Raw genomic sequence first — 17,282 nt, forward strand, 5'->3', positions numbered from 1 at the left:
CAATGAGAACAGCAGATAACTGGGATACCACTACTTAGTACTTCCCCTCCAAGTCACTCGCCATTCCTTCGTTGTTGCTGGGTCAAAATCATGGAATTTCCTCCCTAACAGCACTGTGGGTGTACCTACACCTCAGGGACTGCAGTGGTTCAAGAAGGCGGCTCATCACCACCTTCTCAAGGGCAACTTGGGATAGGCAATAAATGCTGGCTTACTTGGCGATGCCCACATCCTGAAAATGAATAAATAAAATAATGTAAGGTTGAAGAATGGGAGCTGGGGCAGGGATTCAGATTTCTGGATCACTGGGACCTCTTCTGGGGCAGATGTGACGTGTACAAAAGGGACAGGTTGTACTTGAATCCAAGGGGACCAATATTCAGATAAAGTATGAGGGCAAACTAGCCAATAATACAAAGCAGGATACAAAAGGTTTTTTCAGTTATATAAAGAGTAAAAGGGAGGTGAGAGTTGATATTGGAGCACTGAAAAATGATGCTGGTGAGGTGTTAATGGGGAACAAAGAAATGGCAGAAGAACTTAATGAGTACTTTGCTTCAGTCTCCACTGTGGAAGGCAGTAGCAGTGTGCCAGAGGTCTGTGAGTGTCAGGGAGCAGGAGCGAGTGCCATTGCTATTACAAAGGAAAGAGTGCTAGGCAAACTGAAAAGTCTTAAGGTGGATAAGTCACCTGGACCAGATGGACTACATTCCAGAGTCCTGAGAGATGCTGCTAAAGAGATAACAGATGCTTTGGTCATGATCTTTCAAGAATCACTTGATCTTGGCATGGTCCTGGAGGACTGGAAAATTGCAAATGTCACTCCACTCTTTAAGAAAGTATGATAATGCATTTTGGTAAATGGAACAATAGTATGGATATTATCCAAATGGGGAGAAGTTTCAAACATCAGAGGTGCAGAGGGACTAAGGAGTCCTCGTGCAAGATTCCCAGAAAGTCTGTGGTGAAGAAGGCAAATGCAGTGTTGGCATTTATTTCAAGGGAAATGAAATATAAAAGCAAAGAGATTATGCTGAGGCTTTATAAGACACTAGTCAGGCCGTCAACTGTCAACAGTTTTGGGCCCCAAATCTCAGACAGGATGTGTTGTCACTGGAGATAGTCCAGAAGGGTTCACAAGGATGATTCTGGGAATGGAGGTGTTAACATATGAGGAAGTTTGGCAGTTTTGGGCCTGGACTCAGTGGAATTTAGAAGAATGTCGTGAAATCTCATTGAAACCTACTGAATGTTGAAAGGACTAAATAGGGTGAATGTGGAGAGGATGTTTCCAATGGTGAGGGTATCCAGAACTTGAGGGCACAGCCTCAAAATTGAGGGGGTGACCTTTAAGAACAGAGGCAAGGAGGATTTTTTTTTTAGCCAGAGAGTAGTGAATCTGTGGAATGCCCTGCCACAGACTGTGGTGGAGGTCAAGTCCCTGGGTATATTTAAGGTGGAAGTTGATAATTTCCTGATCAGTCAGGGCAGCAAAGAATATGGCGAGAAGGCAGGTGTATGGGGTTGAGTGGGATCCAGGATCAGCCATGATGGAATGGCGGAGCAGACTTTGGGCTGCATGGCCTAATTCTGCTCCTATATCTTATGGCCTAATATTTAAAGAGTGCTGCAAAGGAGAAAGGAAAGGATCTGGAAAGCCACTTTTAAAAACTTGAGGGTCTTATAATCATCAACATTAGGGCGAGGAAATTCTAAAGAATGGTTGAGTTTGTAATGGGTAAGGTTTGAAAGGAAGCTATCGAAGTATGCAGGATTGGTCAGCGACTGCCAGCAGGCTGGATGGAGAGCTAGGTGTCTCCCAGTGGAAGTTGGTTGTAGGGGATTTGCGGTCCATTCCTTAGCCAGAGCCTTCAGCAATTTGGGCACCAAGGTAGAGAGGAAGAGGAGAACCATCTGCAATGCCACCGATGCCGTAGAGAGGGCCTCAAGATGGCTGTGGCTCAAGAGAGCCATGGAGTCATACGTAGTTAGCCATCTGGACACAAGCTGGGGTCTGATCAGCCCCGGCTGGGTCACCTGGAGAAGGGTAGATGATGTTGAAAGACCCGAAACACCCGATGATTCCAGGACCATCACTGATGATGTGTCAGAAGCATCAGTAGATGTATGCACACAGTTAACTAAAACATACTGTGGGGCAAGAAGCTAATAATATCTCAATTTAAGTCCTCTGCTTTTTGTAGTGATAACGAAACATCAGCACCATTGAGCACATCCACAAGGACCACTGCCACAAGAAAGCAGCATCAATCATCAAGATCTCCTACCATCCAGGCCATGCACTGTTCTTGCTGCTGCCATTGGAAAGAAGCACAGAAGCCATAGGTCCCACACCACAGGCTCAGGAAGTTATTAACTTTCGACCATCAGGCTCCTGAACTAGCATGCATAATTTCACTAACCTCAACACTGAAATGATGCCACAGCCTATGGATTCACTTTCAAGGACACTACAACTCATGTTCTCAGTAATATTTATTTACTTATTTTTAAAATTTGCACAGTGTGCACAATTTGCACACTAGTTGTTTTGTCAGTCTCTGTTTGTGTATAGTTTTTCATTAATTCTGTTGTTTTTTTTTTGTTTTACTGCAAATCCCTGCAAGAAAGTGAATCTCTGGGCTATATATGGTGACACATACTTACTTTGATAATAAGTTTACTTTGAACTTCCAGGAAAAGGTAAGCTAACAACTAAGTGAAACCTTAGTGGTATGTCAATGGAGAGGACACCAGAAGTTGACAATAAAATCTCACTGTAACTAGTGTATGCTCACAGTTGTTCTGCTATTGGGCAGTTTTTAGTTATTTCCTTTGTAAACTTGCAAAGAAAGCCTTCTTACATTAAACATTTTGTTCAAAATGTCCTCTTTGGATGCTCTTACTATATTTAACAGATCTCCACCAAGATTTGAAAATGGGCATACTTGAGCAGAACTATGGGAACCAGAGAAGGACTGGCCTGGACAACCATCAGATCCTGAGTCACAAGAGGTGGGGGTGCAAATGAAAGAAGTGGAATTTAGGAAGCTGTACTTGTTTAAACACACACACATAAAAGGCTGGAGGAACTCAGAAAGTGAGGTAGCACCTATGAAATGAAATAACACAAACACAAACAAATGAAATTCAAGCAACACACACAAAACACACACAATTGAGTAGTTTACCCCATCCCTGATTTATTTATTTATTTCTCTCCTCTCCTTTTTTTCTCTTTCTTTCTGCCCATCACTCTGCCTGTTCTCCATCTCCCTCTGGTGCTCCCCTCCCTCTTTCTCTCTCCCTTGGCCTCCCATCCCATGATCCTTTCCCTTCTCCAGTTCTGTATCCCTTTTGCCAATCACCTTTCTGGCTCTCAGCTTCACCCCACCCCCTCCTGTCTTCTCCTATCATTTCACATTTCCCCCTCCCCCTCCTACTTTCAAATCCTTTACTATCTTTTCTTTCAGTTAGTCCTGACAAAGGGTCTCGGCCTGAAACGTAGACAGTGTTTCTTCCTATAGATGCTGCCTGGCCTGCTGCGTTCCAAGTGGAATGACACTTGAGTTTCAGCTCAAGACATTGACTATTTATTCCAGCCCATAGATGCTGCTTGACTGGCTGTGTTCCTCCTGCATTTTGTGTGTGCTGCTCAAGATTTCTGCAAATCTCATGTACTTGTTTAATATGTCAGAAATGTATGTATCAGGAGGATCCAGCTATTGTGCCGGGGGCTCCAGATAGCTGAAGCCTCCTTGAAAAAGATTCCTTGATCTTGGTGGGAACACATAGCTGGTAGTTGTCATTGTGACTACAGGCCTCGAGCACTATGTATTAGGATCACGTCAAGGCTTGGCTGGAGACATCTCAGTCTACAAAACATACATGAGCAAGGCAAGCAAAAGACATCAATAGGTGGTGTGTACTTTAAACTTACCAAGGATTTCACGTACCAGGATAAGGAGGAGTTTGGATTGTTACTTTGGCTGGACTTCCACAGATGCAAGGTGGCAATCAAGGCAAGCAAGATTGTCCTGCAGTACGCAAGAAAGGACAAGTGCAAGGTAGACAGGCAGTTGCTGTGATTCCTTTACTATATGCCACTCCAAACTCACTACTCTATTCTCCAGTTGCACCAACAGCTGACGAGGAATAAAAATTACCATCTGAAAAATCTGGTTCAAAACCTAGAGAAGGCTCAGACAGTGTGGCACAGAAACGGAGCGGTTAGCATAATGACTTAGAGCGCCAACAAAGATGGTTCAATTCTTCCTGCTGTCAGTAAAGAATTTGTACGTTCTCCCCATGACCTTGTAGGTTTCCTCCAGGTGCTCCAGTTTCCTCCCACATTCCAAGACCTATAGGTTAGTGAGTTGTGGACAAGATATATTGCTGCCAGAAACAAGGTGTCATGTGTGGGCTGACCCAGTACATCCTTGAACTAAGTTGCTCATTGATGCAATCGATGTACATGTGACAAATAAAGCTAATCTTTAATCTTTAGGAATGCCAGAAACTACAGTGAGCCATTGGAATGCTGGAAATGCGTTTTAAGTGCTGTGACTGCAGAGCCCTTCAGAGAGTCACAAAGAGTGGCCTGCTCAACATCGCAACTATGAAGGCCAGACACAGATGCATGAGAAGATTATAGCTCTTTAGGCAATGACCGGGTAAAGGAAAGTCATGCGGTAAGCATCGGGGGAGCAGCATACATTGCTGTAACTGAAGCTTGGGATGTGCTGATGGCTGTGAGGGGCATTTAGCCTGTAGCAATATAAACAGCACAGCAAAAGCCATGTTCCCAAGTTCCCTGTAAATACTGGTGCTGAAATTAATGTCTGTCTTTTGTCATTGTTGCTTTGGTTGGTAGACTGCAACAAATATGGAACAAAGAGCATATGATAGATGCCTGGTTGTTAACATAAGTGAGAACCACACTTCACAGAAATAAGAGACAGAATAAGGGAAAGTGAAAAGACTGGCAGCAAACTTAAAAAGGAAAATTTTCCCAAGAGGTAATGGCTAATACGAGGGGGTATAATTTTAAACTGATTGGAGGAAAGCATAGCAGGTATGTCAGAGGTCAGTTAATGTCACAGTGAGTGTGTGGAAAGTGCTGCCAGAGGTGGTGGTAGAGACAGATACAGTAGGGGCATTTAAGAAACTCTTAATGATAGAAAAATGGAGGATGGAAGGGTTAGATTGATCTTAGCATAGGTTAAAAGGTTGGCACATCATTATGGGCTAAAGGGCCTGTACTATGCTGTATTGTTCTATAAACCCCAAATATATTCCACAGGAAAAAGGTTTTAAAAGGAGAGAAGGACATTTTCAAAACCTAAAAGGAAAAGTAATCATGGAAGCAGAGGGCATGAGTGAAATACTGACAGATATTTCAGCAAGGAAGGTGCTGCTGCTGGAGTCTCACCAACAAAAATACAATTGAGACTCCAGATGGCTAAACATTGCTTAGGAGAAGACACTAGAACATAGAATGGTACAGCACAGGAACAGATCCATCAGCTCACCATGTCTGCATAAAAAAAAGCTGGCCTCACAAATCTCCATTAAACTTTCTGCCCCTTACTTTAAACCTATGCTCTCCAGTATTTAAAGTTGTTACCCTGGGCAAAAAACTCTGACAAAATATCTTATCTATAAATTTCTGGCAATCCACTCAGTCTCCAAAGCTCTAGAGAAAACAATACTACTCTCTCCAACCTCTTTTCACAGCTCCAATCTACATCCTCTTCAAAGCTTCCACATCCTTCCTGTAGTGTAGCGACCAGAAATACACACTAATATACTCTAAATGTAGCCCAACTAAAGTTTCATCCAACTGCAACATGACTTGACAAATTTTATGCTCCATGCGCTCATCAATGAGGGTGAGGGTGCCATACACCTTCCTCACCACCCTCTCTACTTGTGTTGCAGTTACATGGGAGCTAAGGACTTGTACCTCTGTACATCAATGCCCATTAACTGTGTACTTTCCTCTTGCACTTGACCTCCTAAAATGCATCACCTCATGCTTGTCCACATGTAACTCCATCAGCCACTTCTCTGACAACATTTCAAACTGCTCTAATTATCATGCTGTATCTTCCTCGCTATCTGAAACTCCATCATCTGCACTTAACAGTGAGAAAAACCAAACTGGTCCAAGTAGGTTGGGTCTACTTTGCTGAGGAAAGAAACATTTAAAGTTACACAGAAGCCCTCATTTACTGTCCTCCAGACATCAATAGTTTCAGAGTTAGTGGATGTTTTTATTCTTGACCAAAAATAATGTGGGGATATACCCAGTGGCTACAGACCAGTCAGTTCAATCTTGTGCCAGGGTAAGTGCATCAAATAATTAATATAGATTTTTGATGAGATAACAGAGGGAATGTAGTTAATATATTTTATGTACAATTCTAAAAGCATTTAATAAGATGTCACATAAAGACATCTTGAAGACATCACAAAGACATAAGAGGGCTTGCAACATAAGAAGCTGACCAACATGGATAAAAAAATTGCTAATTAAGAGAAATCAAAGCAGTAGCTAAACATTGCTTTCAAATGGGAGGCATGTGTACAGTGGAATTCCTCAGGATTTGATCCTAGAGGCAATATTTTATTTAATATATAGCTATCTGTACTTGGGTACATTGGACAAATTTTTAAATCTTCATATGACTCAAAACTTGGAGACAGTAAATTGTGAGGAGGATCATAATAGAATTCAAGGAGACATAGACAGGTTTGAAATGGGAGTGGGTGAGGGGGGGAAGCAGATGAAATTTAATGATGAGAAGTTAGTATTACATTTTAGTAGGAAGAATAGGAAGAGAACATACAAGTTGGAAGACAGAAGTCTAAAATGCTTACAGGAAAACGATGATCTAGTATATGTGCCTAGTTAATTTTAGTTGAAGTAGTAATTTAAAAAGCCTTTCGGACGTAGAATATGAGAGTAACAAATTTACAAAATGCATTAATAAAACAATGATTAATTCATAACTGGAATATTGTATACAGTTGTGGGTTCCAGACTCTAAGAAGTTATGTAAAGGCTTTGCAGATGGTGCAAAATAGATTTACAAAATAATTCCAGGTTGAAGGACCGAAGTTATGTGGACAGAACAGAAATGCTGAGTCTATTATCTTTGGAATACACGATGTTCTGATGAGATAGAGAAGTATTTTTAGCATCTTGAAAGAGGGAAGTTGTTCTAAACAACCAGCAGACATAGAATAAAGGCGATGGGCAAATGGACCCAAGAGACACAAGGGAAATTATTTTTCCCACGGAGTAATTAGGGTCTGGAATACAAGTGCCAGTGGTGGAGGCAAATGCAATTTCAGCATTCAGAAACGATTGGATGAGTATCTGAAAGGAAAATAAATTGCAGGAGAATTGGGTCAGTGTAGGGGAGTAGGACTAGCTGCTTGTTAGCCTGACATGTGTAAAGGCCACTCTGTGTATTTGTCAATTGAGCAGCTGAGGTAAATCCACCATATCAAACATACAGTGAAAAATAGAGGGTATCTCTCTACCCCTTCACTAAGGCAATTCCCTCAGATTTTGATTAGATTGTGGTGATTTAAATGTCACAAATCTTTTTCAGATTTACTTACTTAGAGGAAACAAATTGCAACAGCAATTTTCATCTCAGGAACTATTCTGTAAAATTTTGTCAGAATTACATCTCGTTGGTGCTGTTAGGAAATAGACACTGCTGTTGTTGGCATGGTTTGGGAATAGGCTTTGTTTTATAACATCTTCTTTCTTAACATTAGAGATTTATCAGCAGAAATTTGACAAAATTGAGAACACAAGTTGCACAATGAGAAACATTTTGAAAAACACAAATAAAATACAAAAATGCTCCATCATTTTCAGCAATTAAAAAACTGCATTTCTCTTCAATAGACACATGGTTAACAGATCTAATTTACAGGCTCGTTTTACAGAATATTCCCAAACGATTTAATTTTATCACATACAATATAAACTGTGCTAATTAGTGATGAGATTCTCAGAGCTCCAAAAGGCAGTGTTAAGTACAAGAGACATCGATGGCAAATGAAAATCATAGAAAAAACTGCAGATGATGCAATTCTGAAATAAAAACTGAAAACACTCTACTGGCAACAAAAACAAAATGAATGGTTCAGTTTGAAGATACTTCAACAGAACTAGGAAAGAGTGAATGCAAGATGTCAGTTTTAAATTGCAGACAAGCTTGGGGAGGAAGGAAAGGGACAGGGGAATTTGTCTGATGGGTTGAGGATAGGGATGTTCTGGGGATGTTATAAAGTCCACCTCATCCCAAATGGATTCCAATTGAAATTCTGACCTTCACAATTTGCATCCAAATAGGATCACTGGCACATTGGTATCTTACAGTGCTTTGTGAGGTGTAACATCCTGAGATACACACAAAATGCCACATCCATATGTTCTTGACTGTTCTTCGCAACACTACTAACTCACTCTATCTTAAGATTGTTATGGTGCACAGTTCCACTTTATTTTTATCACATGTAACAGATGACATGTTCTTCTCTTTCAGGTTTTAAAGATTACAAGTTTCAACAGTTCTTGAATTCCAGTACCATTCCTGACATTTCTCTTTCTTCACTTTCCCCGACCAAACCCACCTCAACTAAGATATAGGGGGCAAAACTGATGAGAATTGATCATTTGAGGTCAGAGAAAGGAATATAAGAAAGGATGATGAAAACATAGCAGAGTTATCTTAGTCAATTACAAGCTCTTCATAATATTGAATTATTCTTCTATCGCTGCCTCTTTTGCTTATCTTCAAAATTCCCAACTGACCTAGTGATGCACCATCAATAACTCTCGGAGACGTGAGGTGAGATATAGGCTTTTATTGGCTGGAAGAAAGAACAAGTAGCAAGTGACCACCACACTACATCCTGGAGACTGAGGCCGGGGCTGTGTCTCCAATCACCTTTATACCGGGGTCCGTGGGAGGAGCCACAGTCTGTGGGACAAGCCACAGGAGCAGTCAACAGGGGGAGCATGTCCAGACAGGTTTATGTAGTTCACCAAACCTAGACTCCCTCATTAAGTGTTTATTGTACCTTATACCTGCTCTGCACTTTCTCTGTAGCTGTTACATTTTATTCTGCATTGTTAATGTTGTACCTTGTTCTACCTCAATACACTGTGTAATGATTTAATCTGTATGAACAGCATGCAATACAAGCTTTTCACTCTATCGAGGTACATGAACCAACTGCAATTCTCTGGCCTCTTACCAGCCCACTATTAACTTTCTCGACTTTCACTCTCTTTTCATTCATTCTAATCTATTCCCCTTTTGAACTATGACCCTCCATTTGTAGAACAGTACGGTACTGGACAAGCCAATTGGCCCATGATAATGTGCCAATCTAGATGCTGATTTGTACCAAATGTCCGTCTGTGTATCATCCATATCCCTCTGTTCCCTTCACATTCATGTATCTGTATAAAAACCTCTTAACCTCTGTCAAATTCACTGATCCTACAATTATGCCAGTAAATCATTCCAGGCACTGACCACTTTCTGCATAAAAACCTGGTCACTCACAATGCCCCTCCCATTACCTAAAAGACTGTTCTCTGATGTTTCATATTTCTACTGTGGTAACAGATTCTGGCTGTCACTAAGAACCAAACACACAAAGATGGTGGTGTTGTGGACTGGAAAGCTTTATCTCTTATCAGATTCCCCCCTCTCCAGCCCTTAATTTCTTTCAGCAATCAACATCCTAGCTCTCTACCTCACCTTCTCCCCTCCTGCTCTCCCAGTTTCACCTATCACCTACTATTTTGTACTTCTTCCTCCCCACCTTCATACCCTGACTCCCTACCTTCCTTTCTAGTCCTGATGAAGGATCTCAGCATGAAATGTCTGACCGGATGCTGTCTAGCCTGCTGATTCCGCCAGCATCCTCTGTGTATTTCCTTATAAAGCCTCAATGTTACATCCTTCTAGTCCTTTGAAATGAATGCTAACATTAAATTTGTCTTCCCCACCCACCACAATCTACGAATTAACCTTTACGGAATGTCTAAATATTTTCAGCTCTCTAGGATACTGAATGCCAAATATCCACAACTTTCCAGATGAAGAAGTTTCATCTGATCTTATTTAAACTGAATGACCACTTAATATGTGATCAAACTCCCAGTTCAGACTCTTTGGCAAAGGGAAACTATCTCTTAACATTGAAGCCCTTTTTGATTCTTGTGGACTTTTCCTTTATTTTAATGTTTAATAATGTCTAACCTTCTCTAGATGTTTTATTAATTCAATTTTTGTAGTTTTTGAATAATTTAATGATTTTCAATGTTTCAAGTTTGTAGCTAGGGATAGAGTCTGTTCTATCTCTCCATCTGCTAACGATAAATCATTGCCCCCATGCAAACAAGCGTTGTACCAGACCTTGCCGAGTAAATTTAGATTTAGTGTAAATTCAGTGCAAATTGACAACAAACGACCCTTTAGCAGTAAGTTTTGCCCAATACTTTTACACAAAATTGCCTGTCATTCATACCTGGCACATAGACGACGAATTTATATAATACATGTTTTGTTGCACCATGTCAGTCCTTCAGAGCAAGAACTGACACGGTATGACACATGTACCATTGTGGAGATGAGCAAATTCATTGACTACCTTTCAGTGAATTCCCCCAGCTTTTAAAAACACAGCTCCAATTTTAATGGCAATTCTTCGGTGATAGTTTATAACTATTTTCACAAGGATGGAGGCTGAGAGAAGGTGCTTGCTATATTTACTAGGTAGAGATATTGTGTTTGCAGAAAGTGATCACCAGCTGAAATTGGGGCATTGGATTCATTTAACGTAGGAAGGTAGTGAGCTGACTGCAAGCTTTTACTAATTCCTCAAATCCTGCAAAGCTGCACTGCTGAGTTGGTTCTGAATAAGACCTAAATGATCTAATAACATACTGGAGTAATGTTCAGTGCATGTTTCAACAAGAGTAAAATGGCAAAGTAACGCTTTGGAAATAATTCAGGGAAGACTCATAACCTATGTAAGCAAATAGTATAGTGAAGTATCCCACACAAAAAAAAACTGCTACCTCGTGCCACAGCAGCCAACCTTGGTGAACGCCAAAAACCATGAGCTCATATTATAGCAAAGTGCTGCAGGTTTAACGGTAGTACATTGATTATATGCTGTAATCTTGCCTTGCCACTTTCTGATACTGGTCACTGAGCCTAGTTCTATGATATTATTAAGCAATATGGAGGTGAGATAAGGTAATACTGTTCAGCTTCCTACACAATAAGTGATTCACTGGTTATACTGTAAAACACTGAAAATCGTTATATGGCTCTGATAACTGATTTACAGATATTGAGTTGAAGGTTACCACAAAGCAAAGATGGAGAAAATATAGCACAGGTAACCTCATGCAGAAATGGGGAGGGGAGTGAGCATGTACCTAGAAGATGCTCTGTATCGCAATTTTGCATGACACAAAGTTATTCATCTGCACATGCATCAGAATCCACTAAGAAATTCAAATTATTTATTACTGGGGCAGGACAAACCAGGATAGGACTTACACAGTGCAAATTAGAGCACTGAGGAATGCAGGAGAACAAGGGGATTTGTTAATACAGATCCATAGTTCCTTGAAAGTGGAATCACAGGTAGATAGGATTGTAAAGAAAACTTGGCCTTCATATATTAGGGTAGAGAGTACTGGAGCTGGGATGTTCTGTTGAAGTTGTACAAGATGTTGATAATGCTAAACTTAGAGTACTGTGTCCAGTTCTGGTCATCAACAGTACCTGCAGGAAAGATATCATTACATTTGAAAGAGTGTAGAAAATTTATAAGGATATTACTGAGAGGTGAGGACCCAAATTATAGGGAAGGTTGAATAGGTTAGGAGTATATGAGAAGGAGGGGACATCTTGTTGAGATATTGACAGGAATTGTATTAACAGGAATTACATGTAGAGGGAAGAAAACAGATGTCTTACATTATAGTGACACACATAAAATGCCGGAGGAACTCAGCAGGCCAGGCAGCATTTATGGAAAAAAGTCCAGTCAATGTTTCCATCCTAGTGAGGGATTTCTGCACAAAACATCGACTGAACTCTTTTCCATAGATGCTGTCTGGGCTGCTGAGTTCCTCCAGCATTTCATGTGTGCTGCTTGGATTTCCAGCATCTGCAGATTTTCTCTTGTTTGTGATTGGACTCTTACATTGCAGGTCTTCCCTGGATTACATGTGCCTGGCATGTACTGCCCTTAAATAGAAATGAACATTTTTGAGACTGCTAGGATAGACTTACTGGCTGTGGACATCTTCCACTGCATGGAAACTCGGTCCATGGCAATATCGATGCATCTTGCAGAGACATCTGAATAGTTGAGCTAAATGCCTTGGTTTAAGTACAGGTTGCCTTTGGTCTATGTTTTTATTTAAGTATTTTACTGGGTGGCTGCATTTCTGAACAGTCCTCAGAACAGAACCCTATTGTGACTGTATTTTACCAGTCTAGGCAGTCTTATTGCAACAGTCATAATGAGTAGCTGTCCAGAAACAGCTTGATGCTAAATGAAGGAAGTCTAAGATCAACAAAAGTACATTAAGAAGCAATTATGTTCTTAAAATATGCGCTTTCTTTAAAAAATAAGCACTGGAAAGAAATAAAATAAGCCATATCTGTTTCAATGTCCAGTGACTGAAACCCTAAACTGTAGTTGTCATAATCAATCTTAATGCATATGACATTTTGAAGAATATAATTTTCAAACTTCATTTCATGTTACAACATTTTAAAATGTATATTTAGTCAGAATGATTTACTAATGACACTCAAAGGTGTATGTTGAGACCAGAATTTATATATAATCAAAGTCATTGTGTATAATTATCTGGGTTCTATGCTTTCTTAGAGATTTCATTAATCAGAAGTGTTCAGTCTTTTTTCTCTATGAGGCTTCAAATAAAAGTTAACTGTTTGTAACTACACATCGAAGCATTCTATTGCATTGAACTAGACTTGTACTCTATCATAAGAATGCATTTTCCCATCAACTCAAAGTAGAGAAAATGCTGGTAAATAAATTCAGATTAAGACCTCTCAACAAATAGTGTGGAAATGCTAAATACCTCTGTTTCATTCTTTCATGCATTGTTCCGTGCTGGATACACTGGTTTTCCATTTCATCATTTCTTGCTTGCAGTTTCTCCAGCCTTTCCTGCAAGTATTCATTCTCCTGGCAAAGTTGTCCAACCTCTGCTCTAGAATACATAATTTAGCAGATGAGAAATCAGGAGAGGGCAAACAAGGATTAAAAAATAGCATCTGTGCACTAAACATCATCATGGTAAAAAACAAAGAGAGGAGGAATGAGAAGATACAATATTAATTACAAAATGTCTGAAATATTTGACTAAGGAATTGATTGTAAACTTCAGGAAGGGGAAATCAAGGGAACACACACCAGTCCTTGTCAGCAATGGAAAGTGTGAGCAGTTTCAAGTTGCTGGGTATCAACATCTCTGAAGATCTACCTTGAGCTCAACATATTGATGCAATTATAAAGAAGGCTCAAAAGCAGCTATATTTCATTAGGAATATGAGGTTACTTGGTACGTCATAAAAGACTTGTACACATTTCTACAGATGTTCTATGTAGAGCATGCCAACTGGTTGTATTGCCATCTGGTATGGAGGAGCCACTGCATAGGATTGGAAAAAGCTGCAGAGGGGTGAAAGTTCAGCCAGCTCCATAATGTTCACTAGCCTCTTCAGTGTTGGGGGTGTTATCAAAAGGCGAAGCCTCGAAAAGGTGATTTCCATCATTAAGGACCCCCAACACTCAGGACATGCCCTCTTCTTGTTGCTTCCATCAAGGAGGTGGTACAGGAGTGCGAAAACACACATTCAATGTTTTAGGAACAGCTTCTTCCTCACCACAATCAGATTTCTGAATGGACAATGAACTCATGTACACTAACTCACTATCTTTTTTCTTTTTTTAAACTCTCTTTTTGCATTACTTAATTAAATTGTATGTAATTCTTTTATAGTTTTTAAAATTACATATCACAATGTAATGCTGCCACAAAACATCAAATTTCACAACATATGCCGGTGATATTAAATCTGATTCTGATTTGACCATGCTATGAAGAGATGTTATAGCAACAACAGCAATGTGTATTTACAGTGGCTATAAAACACATTCACCCACGCCCTTGGAAGTTTTCATGTTTTATTGTTTTACAACATTGAATCACAGTGGATTTAATTTTGCTTTTTTGACACTAACCAACAGAAAAGAATTTTCACGTCAAAGTGAAAACGAATTTCTACAAATTGGTCTAAATTTATTGCAATTATTAAATACAAAATAACTGATTGCATAATTACTCATCACCTTCAAGTCAGTTTTTAGTAGATGCACCTTTGGCAGCAATTACACCCTTTGAGCCTGTGCGGATAAGTCTCTATCAGCTTTACATATCTAGACACTGCAATTTTGCCCCATTCATCTTTACAAAACTGCTCAAGCTCTGCCAGATTGCATGGGGATTGTAAATGAACAGTCCTTTTCAAGTCTAGCCACAAATTCTCAATTGGATTGTGCTCTGGACTCTGACCTGGACACTCCAGGACACTAACTTTTGTTGTTTTTAAGCCATTCCTGTGTAGCTTTGGCTTTATGTTCGGGGTCTTTGTCTTGCTTGAAAGCAAACCTCCCAAATTGTAGTTCTCTTGCAGACTGCATCAGGTTTTCCTCCAAGTTTGCCTGTATTTTGCTGCGTTCATTTTACCCTCTATCTTCATAAGCCTTCCAGGGCCTGCTGTAGTGAAGCATCCCCACAGCATGATGCAGCCACCAGCATGCTTCATGGTAGGGATGGAGTGTTTTGATTAGGTTCAATAGGTATATTTAATGTCAGAGAAATGTATACAATATACATCCTGAAATTCTTTTTCTTCGCGAACACAGCATTTAGTCTGATGGCCAAAAATTTCAATTTTGGTTTCATCAGACCATAGAACCTTCTTCCAGCTGACTTCAGAGTCTCCCACATGCCTTCTGGCAAACTCTAGCCGAGATTTCATGTGATTATTTTTCAACAGTGGCTTTCCCTTTGCCATTCTTCCATAAAGCTGCGACTGGTGAAGCACCCAAACAACAGTTATACACGCAGTCTCCCCCATGTCAGCCACTGAAGCTTGTAGCTCCTCCAGCGTTGTCATAGGTGTCTTGGAGGCCTCCTTGAGTAATCCTCTTCTTACATGGTCACTCAGTTTTTGAGGATGGCCTGGCTCTAGGCAGATGTACAGCTCTGCCATATTCTTTCAATTTTTTGATGATTGACCTATCTGTACTCCAAAGGATATTTAGTGACTTGGGAATGTTCTTGTATCCATCTCCTGACTTGTGATTTTCAATGACCTTTTTGCGGAGTTGCTTAGAGTGCTCATTTGTCTTCATGGTGTAGTCTTTACCAGGATACTGACTCACCAGCAGTTGGACCTTCCAGATAACAGGTGTATTTTTACTGCAATTGATTGAAGTACCTTAACTGTACATTGTAATCTCCATTTAACTAACTATGTGATTTCTAAAACCAATTGACTACATCAGTGATGATTTAGTGTGTTATATTAAAGGTGGTGAATACTTATGCAATCAATTATTTTGTGTTTTATATTTGTCATTAATTTAGATCATTTTGTCGACATGTTTTCACTTTGACACAAAGGAGTCTTTTTCTGTTGAGCAGTGTCATAAAAGCCAAATTAAAGCCATTGTGATTCAATATTGTAAAACAGTAAAGCGTGAAAACTTCCGGGGGGGGGGGGAGTGAATACTTTTTATAGGCAGTGTATACAGCACTTTTAAAGAAAAGGGAATATGATTAATCATAGTATACAATGAGACATATACGGAAACAATGGCCTTTGGATGATTTCAAATTTACCAAAGTTAGAAAATGTGAGAATTGCCAGGAGTATTTCATTTATCAACAAGGCAGCTTTTGACTGAGCATTACTCAGGCTGACTTGCAGAAGTAAACTAAACATTGGTCTTGAAGGGAAATCTTTGTGTTTTTGGGTATATTCCTGTAAGTGGTTATTTTTGTAGGAGGCCGATCATAGTCACCAGCTTCTTTAAGGGAGTTTTTTTTGGCTTTTCCCTTTTTCTAAGGTTATGAGTGAGTCTATTTTCTGATGATTCTACAATGTACATTTACTTCCATAACTCCTGCCAGTGAGGAGTACAGCAAGAAATGAATAGCATTCAGACTTGGACAGTAATTATATGTCACAATTGAGCCATATCAATGCCAGCTAATGATGAGTCCCATTGAGTGGAAACCAGCTGCATCTCCTGACAGTCACCTAGGTACTCTTCCCATCAACATCCCCATAAACTTCCTGCACAAGTCATATCAATGGTGTGACTGCAGAATAAAGGTACAGACTCCATGTCAAGAGCTTAATGTTTTGATATTTTTCAAATATTTTGGACTTCAACATCATTCAGGAAGAATAATTGATCAGTAACCCTGCCTCTGAAATCAATATTTATATTCTCCACTACAGAGGTACTGTACACTCCACTACAAAGGTTGTGGAAGCACTGAACTGTTCCCACAACCTATGGACTCACTTTTTAGAACTCTTAATCTCATGTTCTTGATATTTATTGCTTATTTATTTATAATTATTCTTTCTTTTTTTTCTTTTGTATTTGCACAGTTTGCTTATCTTTTGCTCATTGTCTTTCATTGATTCTATTATGTTTCTTGGATTCACTGAATATGCCTGCAAGTAAACAAATCTCAGGGTTGTATATGGTGGCATATATGTACTTTGACAATAAATTTACTTTGAACGTTGAAAAACTGGAGCCTATGGTAGATCAAATTGCCCAATCTATTTCAAAAACTGCAACCACTTAGAAAATTAGGAGGTAAACATTGTCACATGGGAAGATCATCTCAGAGTCCAGTTCATTGTTGCTGCATGAGAGTCCTGTGTGTAATTCCAATAATTTACATGATTTTGGGCACTAAGGACTGCACTATATTGCCTTATCCAGGATAGTGTCAAGCTTTTAGATGTCACTCTGGCTCTCCACCTCTTTCCACCACCTAGAGCTCACCACCAGTTTCAAATTATCAATGCCCTCACTCGTCATCCAGACAATTAGTCTGTATTACTTCAGGAGAAAGCCATCACTATCCTTCC

At 39.8% G+C, this 17,282-nt stretch overlaps 1 protein-coding gene across 4 annotated transcripts in view; it reads right to left on the bottom strand.

Moving 5' to 3' along the window:
- sdccag8 (SHH signaling and ciliogenesis regulator sdccag8) overlaps window positions 1-17,282 on the bottom strand; it is a 415,457-nt gene that overhangs the window by 67,560 nt on the left and 330,615 nt on the right. For all 4 annotated transcript variants that reach the window (XM_059985604.1, XM_059985603.1, XM_059985605.1 and 1 more), the window contains one exon: window positions 13,178-13,309. In XM_059985604.1, coding sequence (XP_059841587.1) covers window positions 13,178-13,309 — 132 coding nt within the window. The remainder of the gene's footprint in view (window positions 1-13,177; window positions 13,310-17,282) is intronic.

The sequence above is a fragment of the Hypanus sabinus genome, chromosome 12 (genome assembly GCF_030144855.1).
Source record: "Hypanus sabinus isolate sHypSab1 chromosome 12, sHypSab1.hap1, whole genome shotgun sequence".
NCBI classification, from domain to species: domain Eukaryota; kingdom Metazoa; phylum Chordata; class Chondrichthyes; order Myliobatiformes; family Dasyatidae; genus Hypanus; species Hypanus sabinus.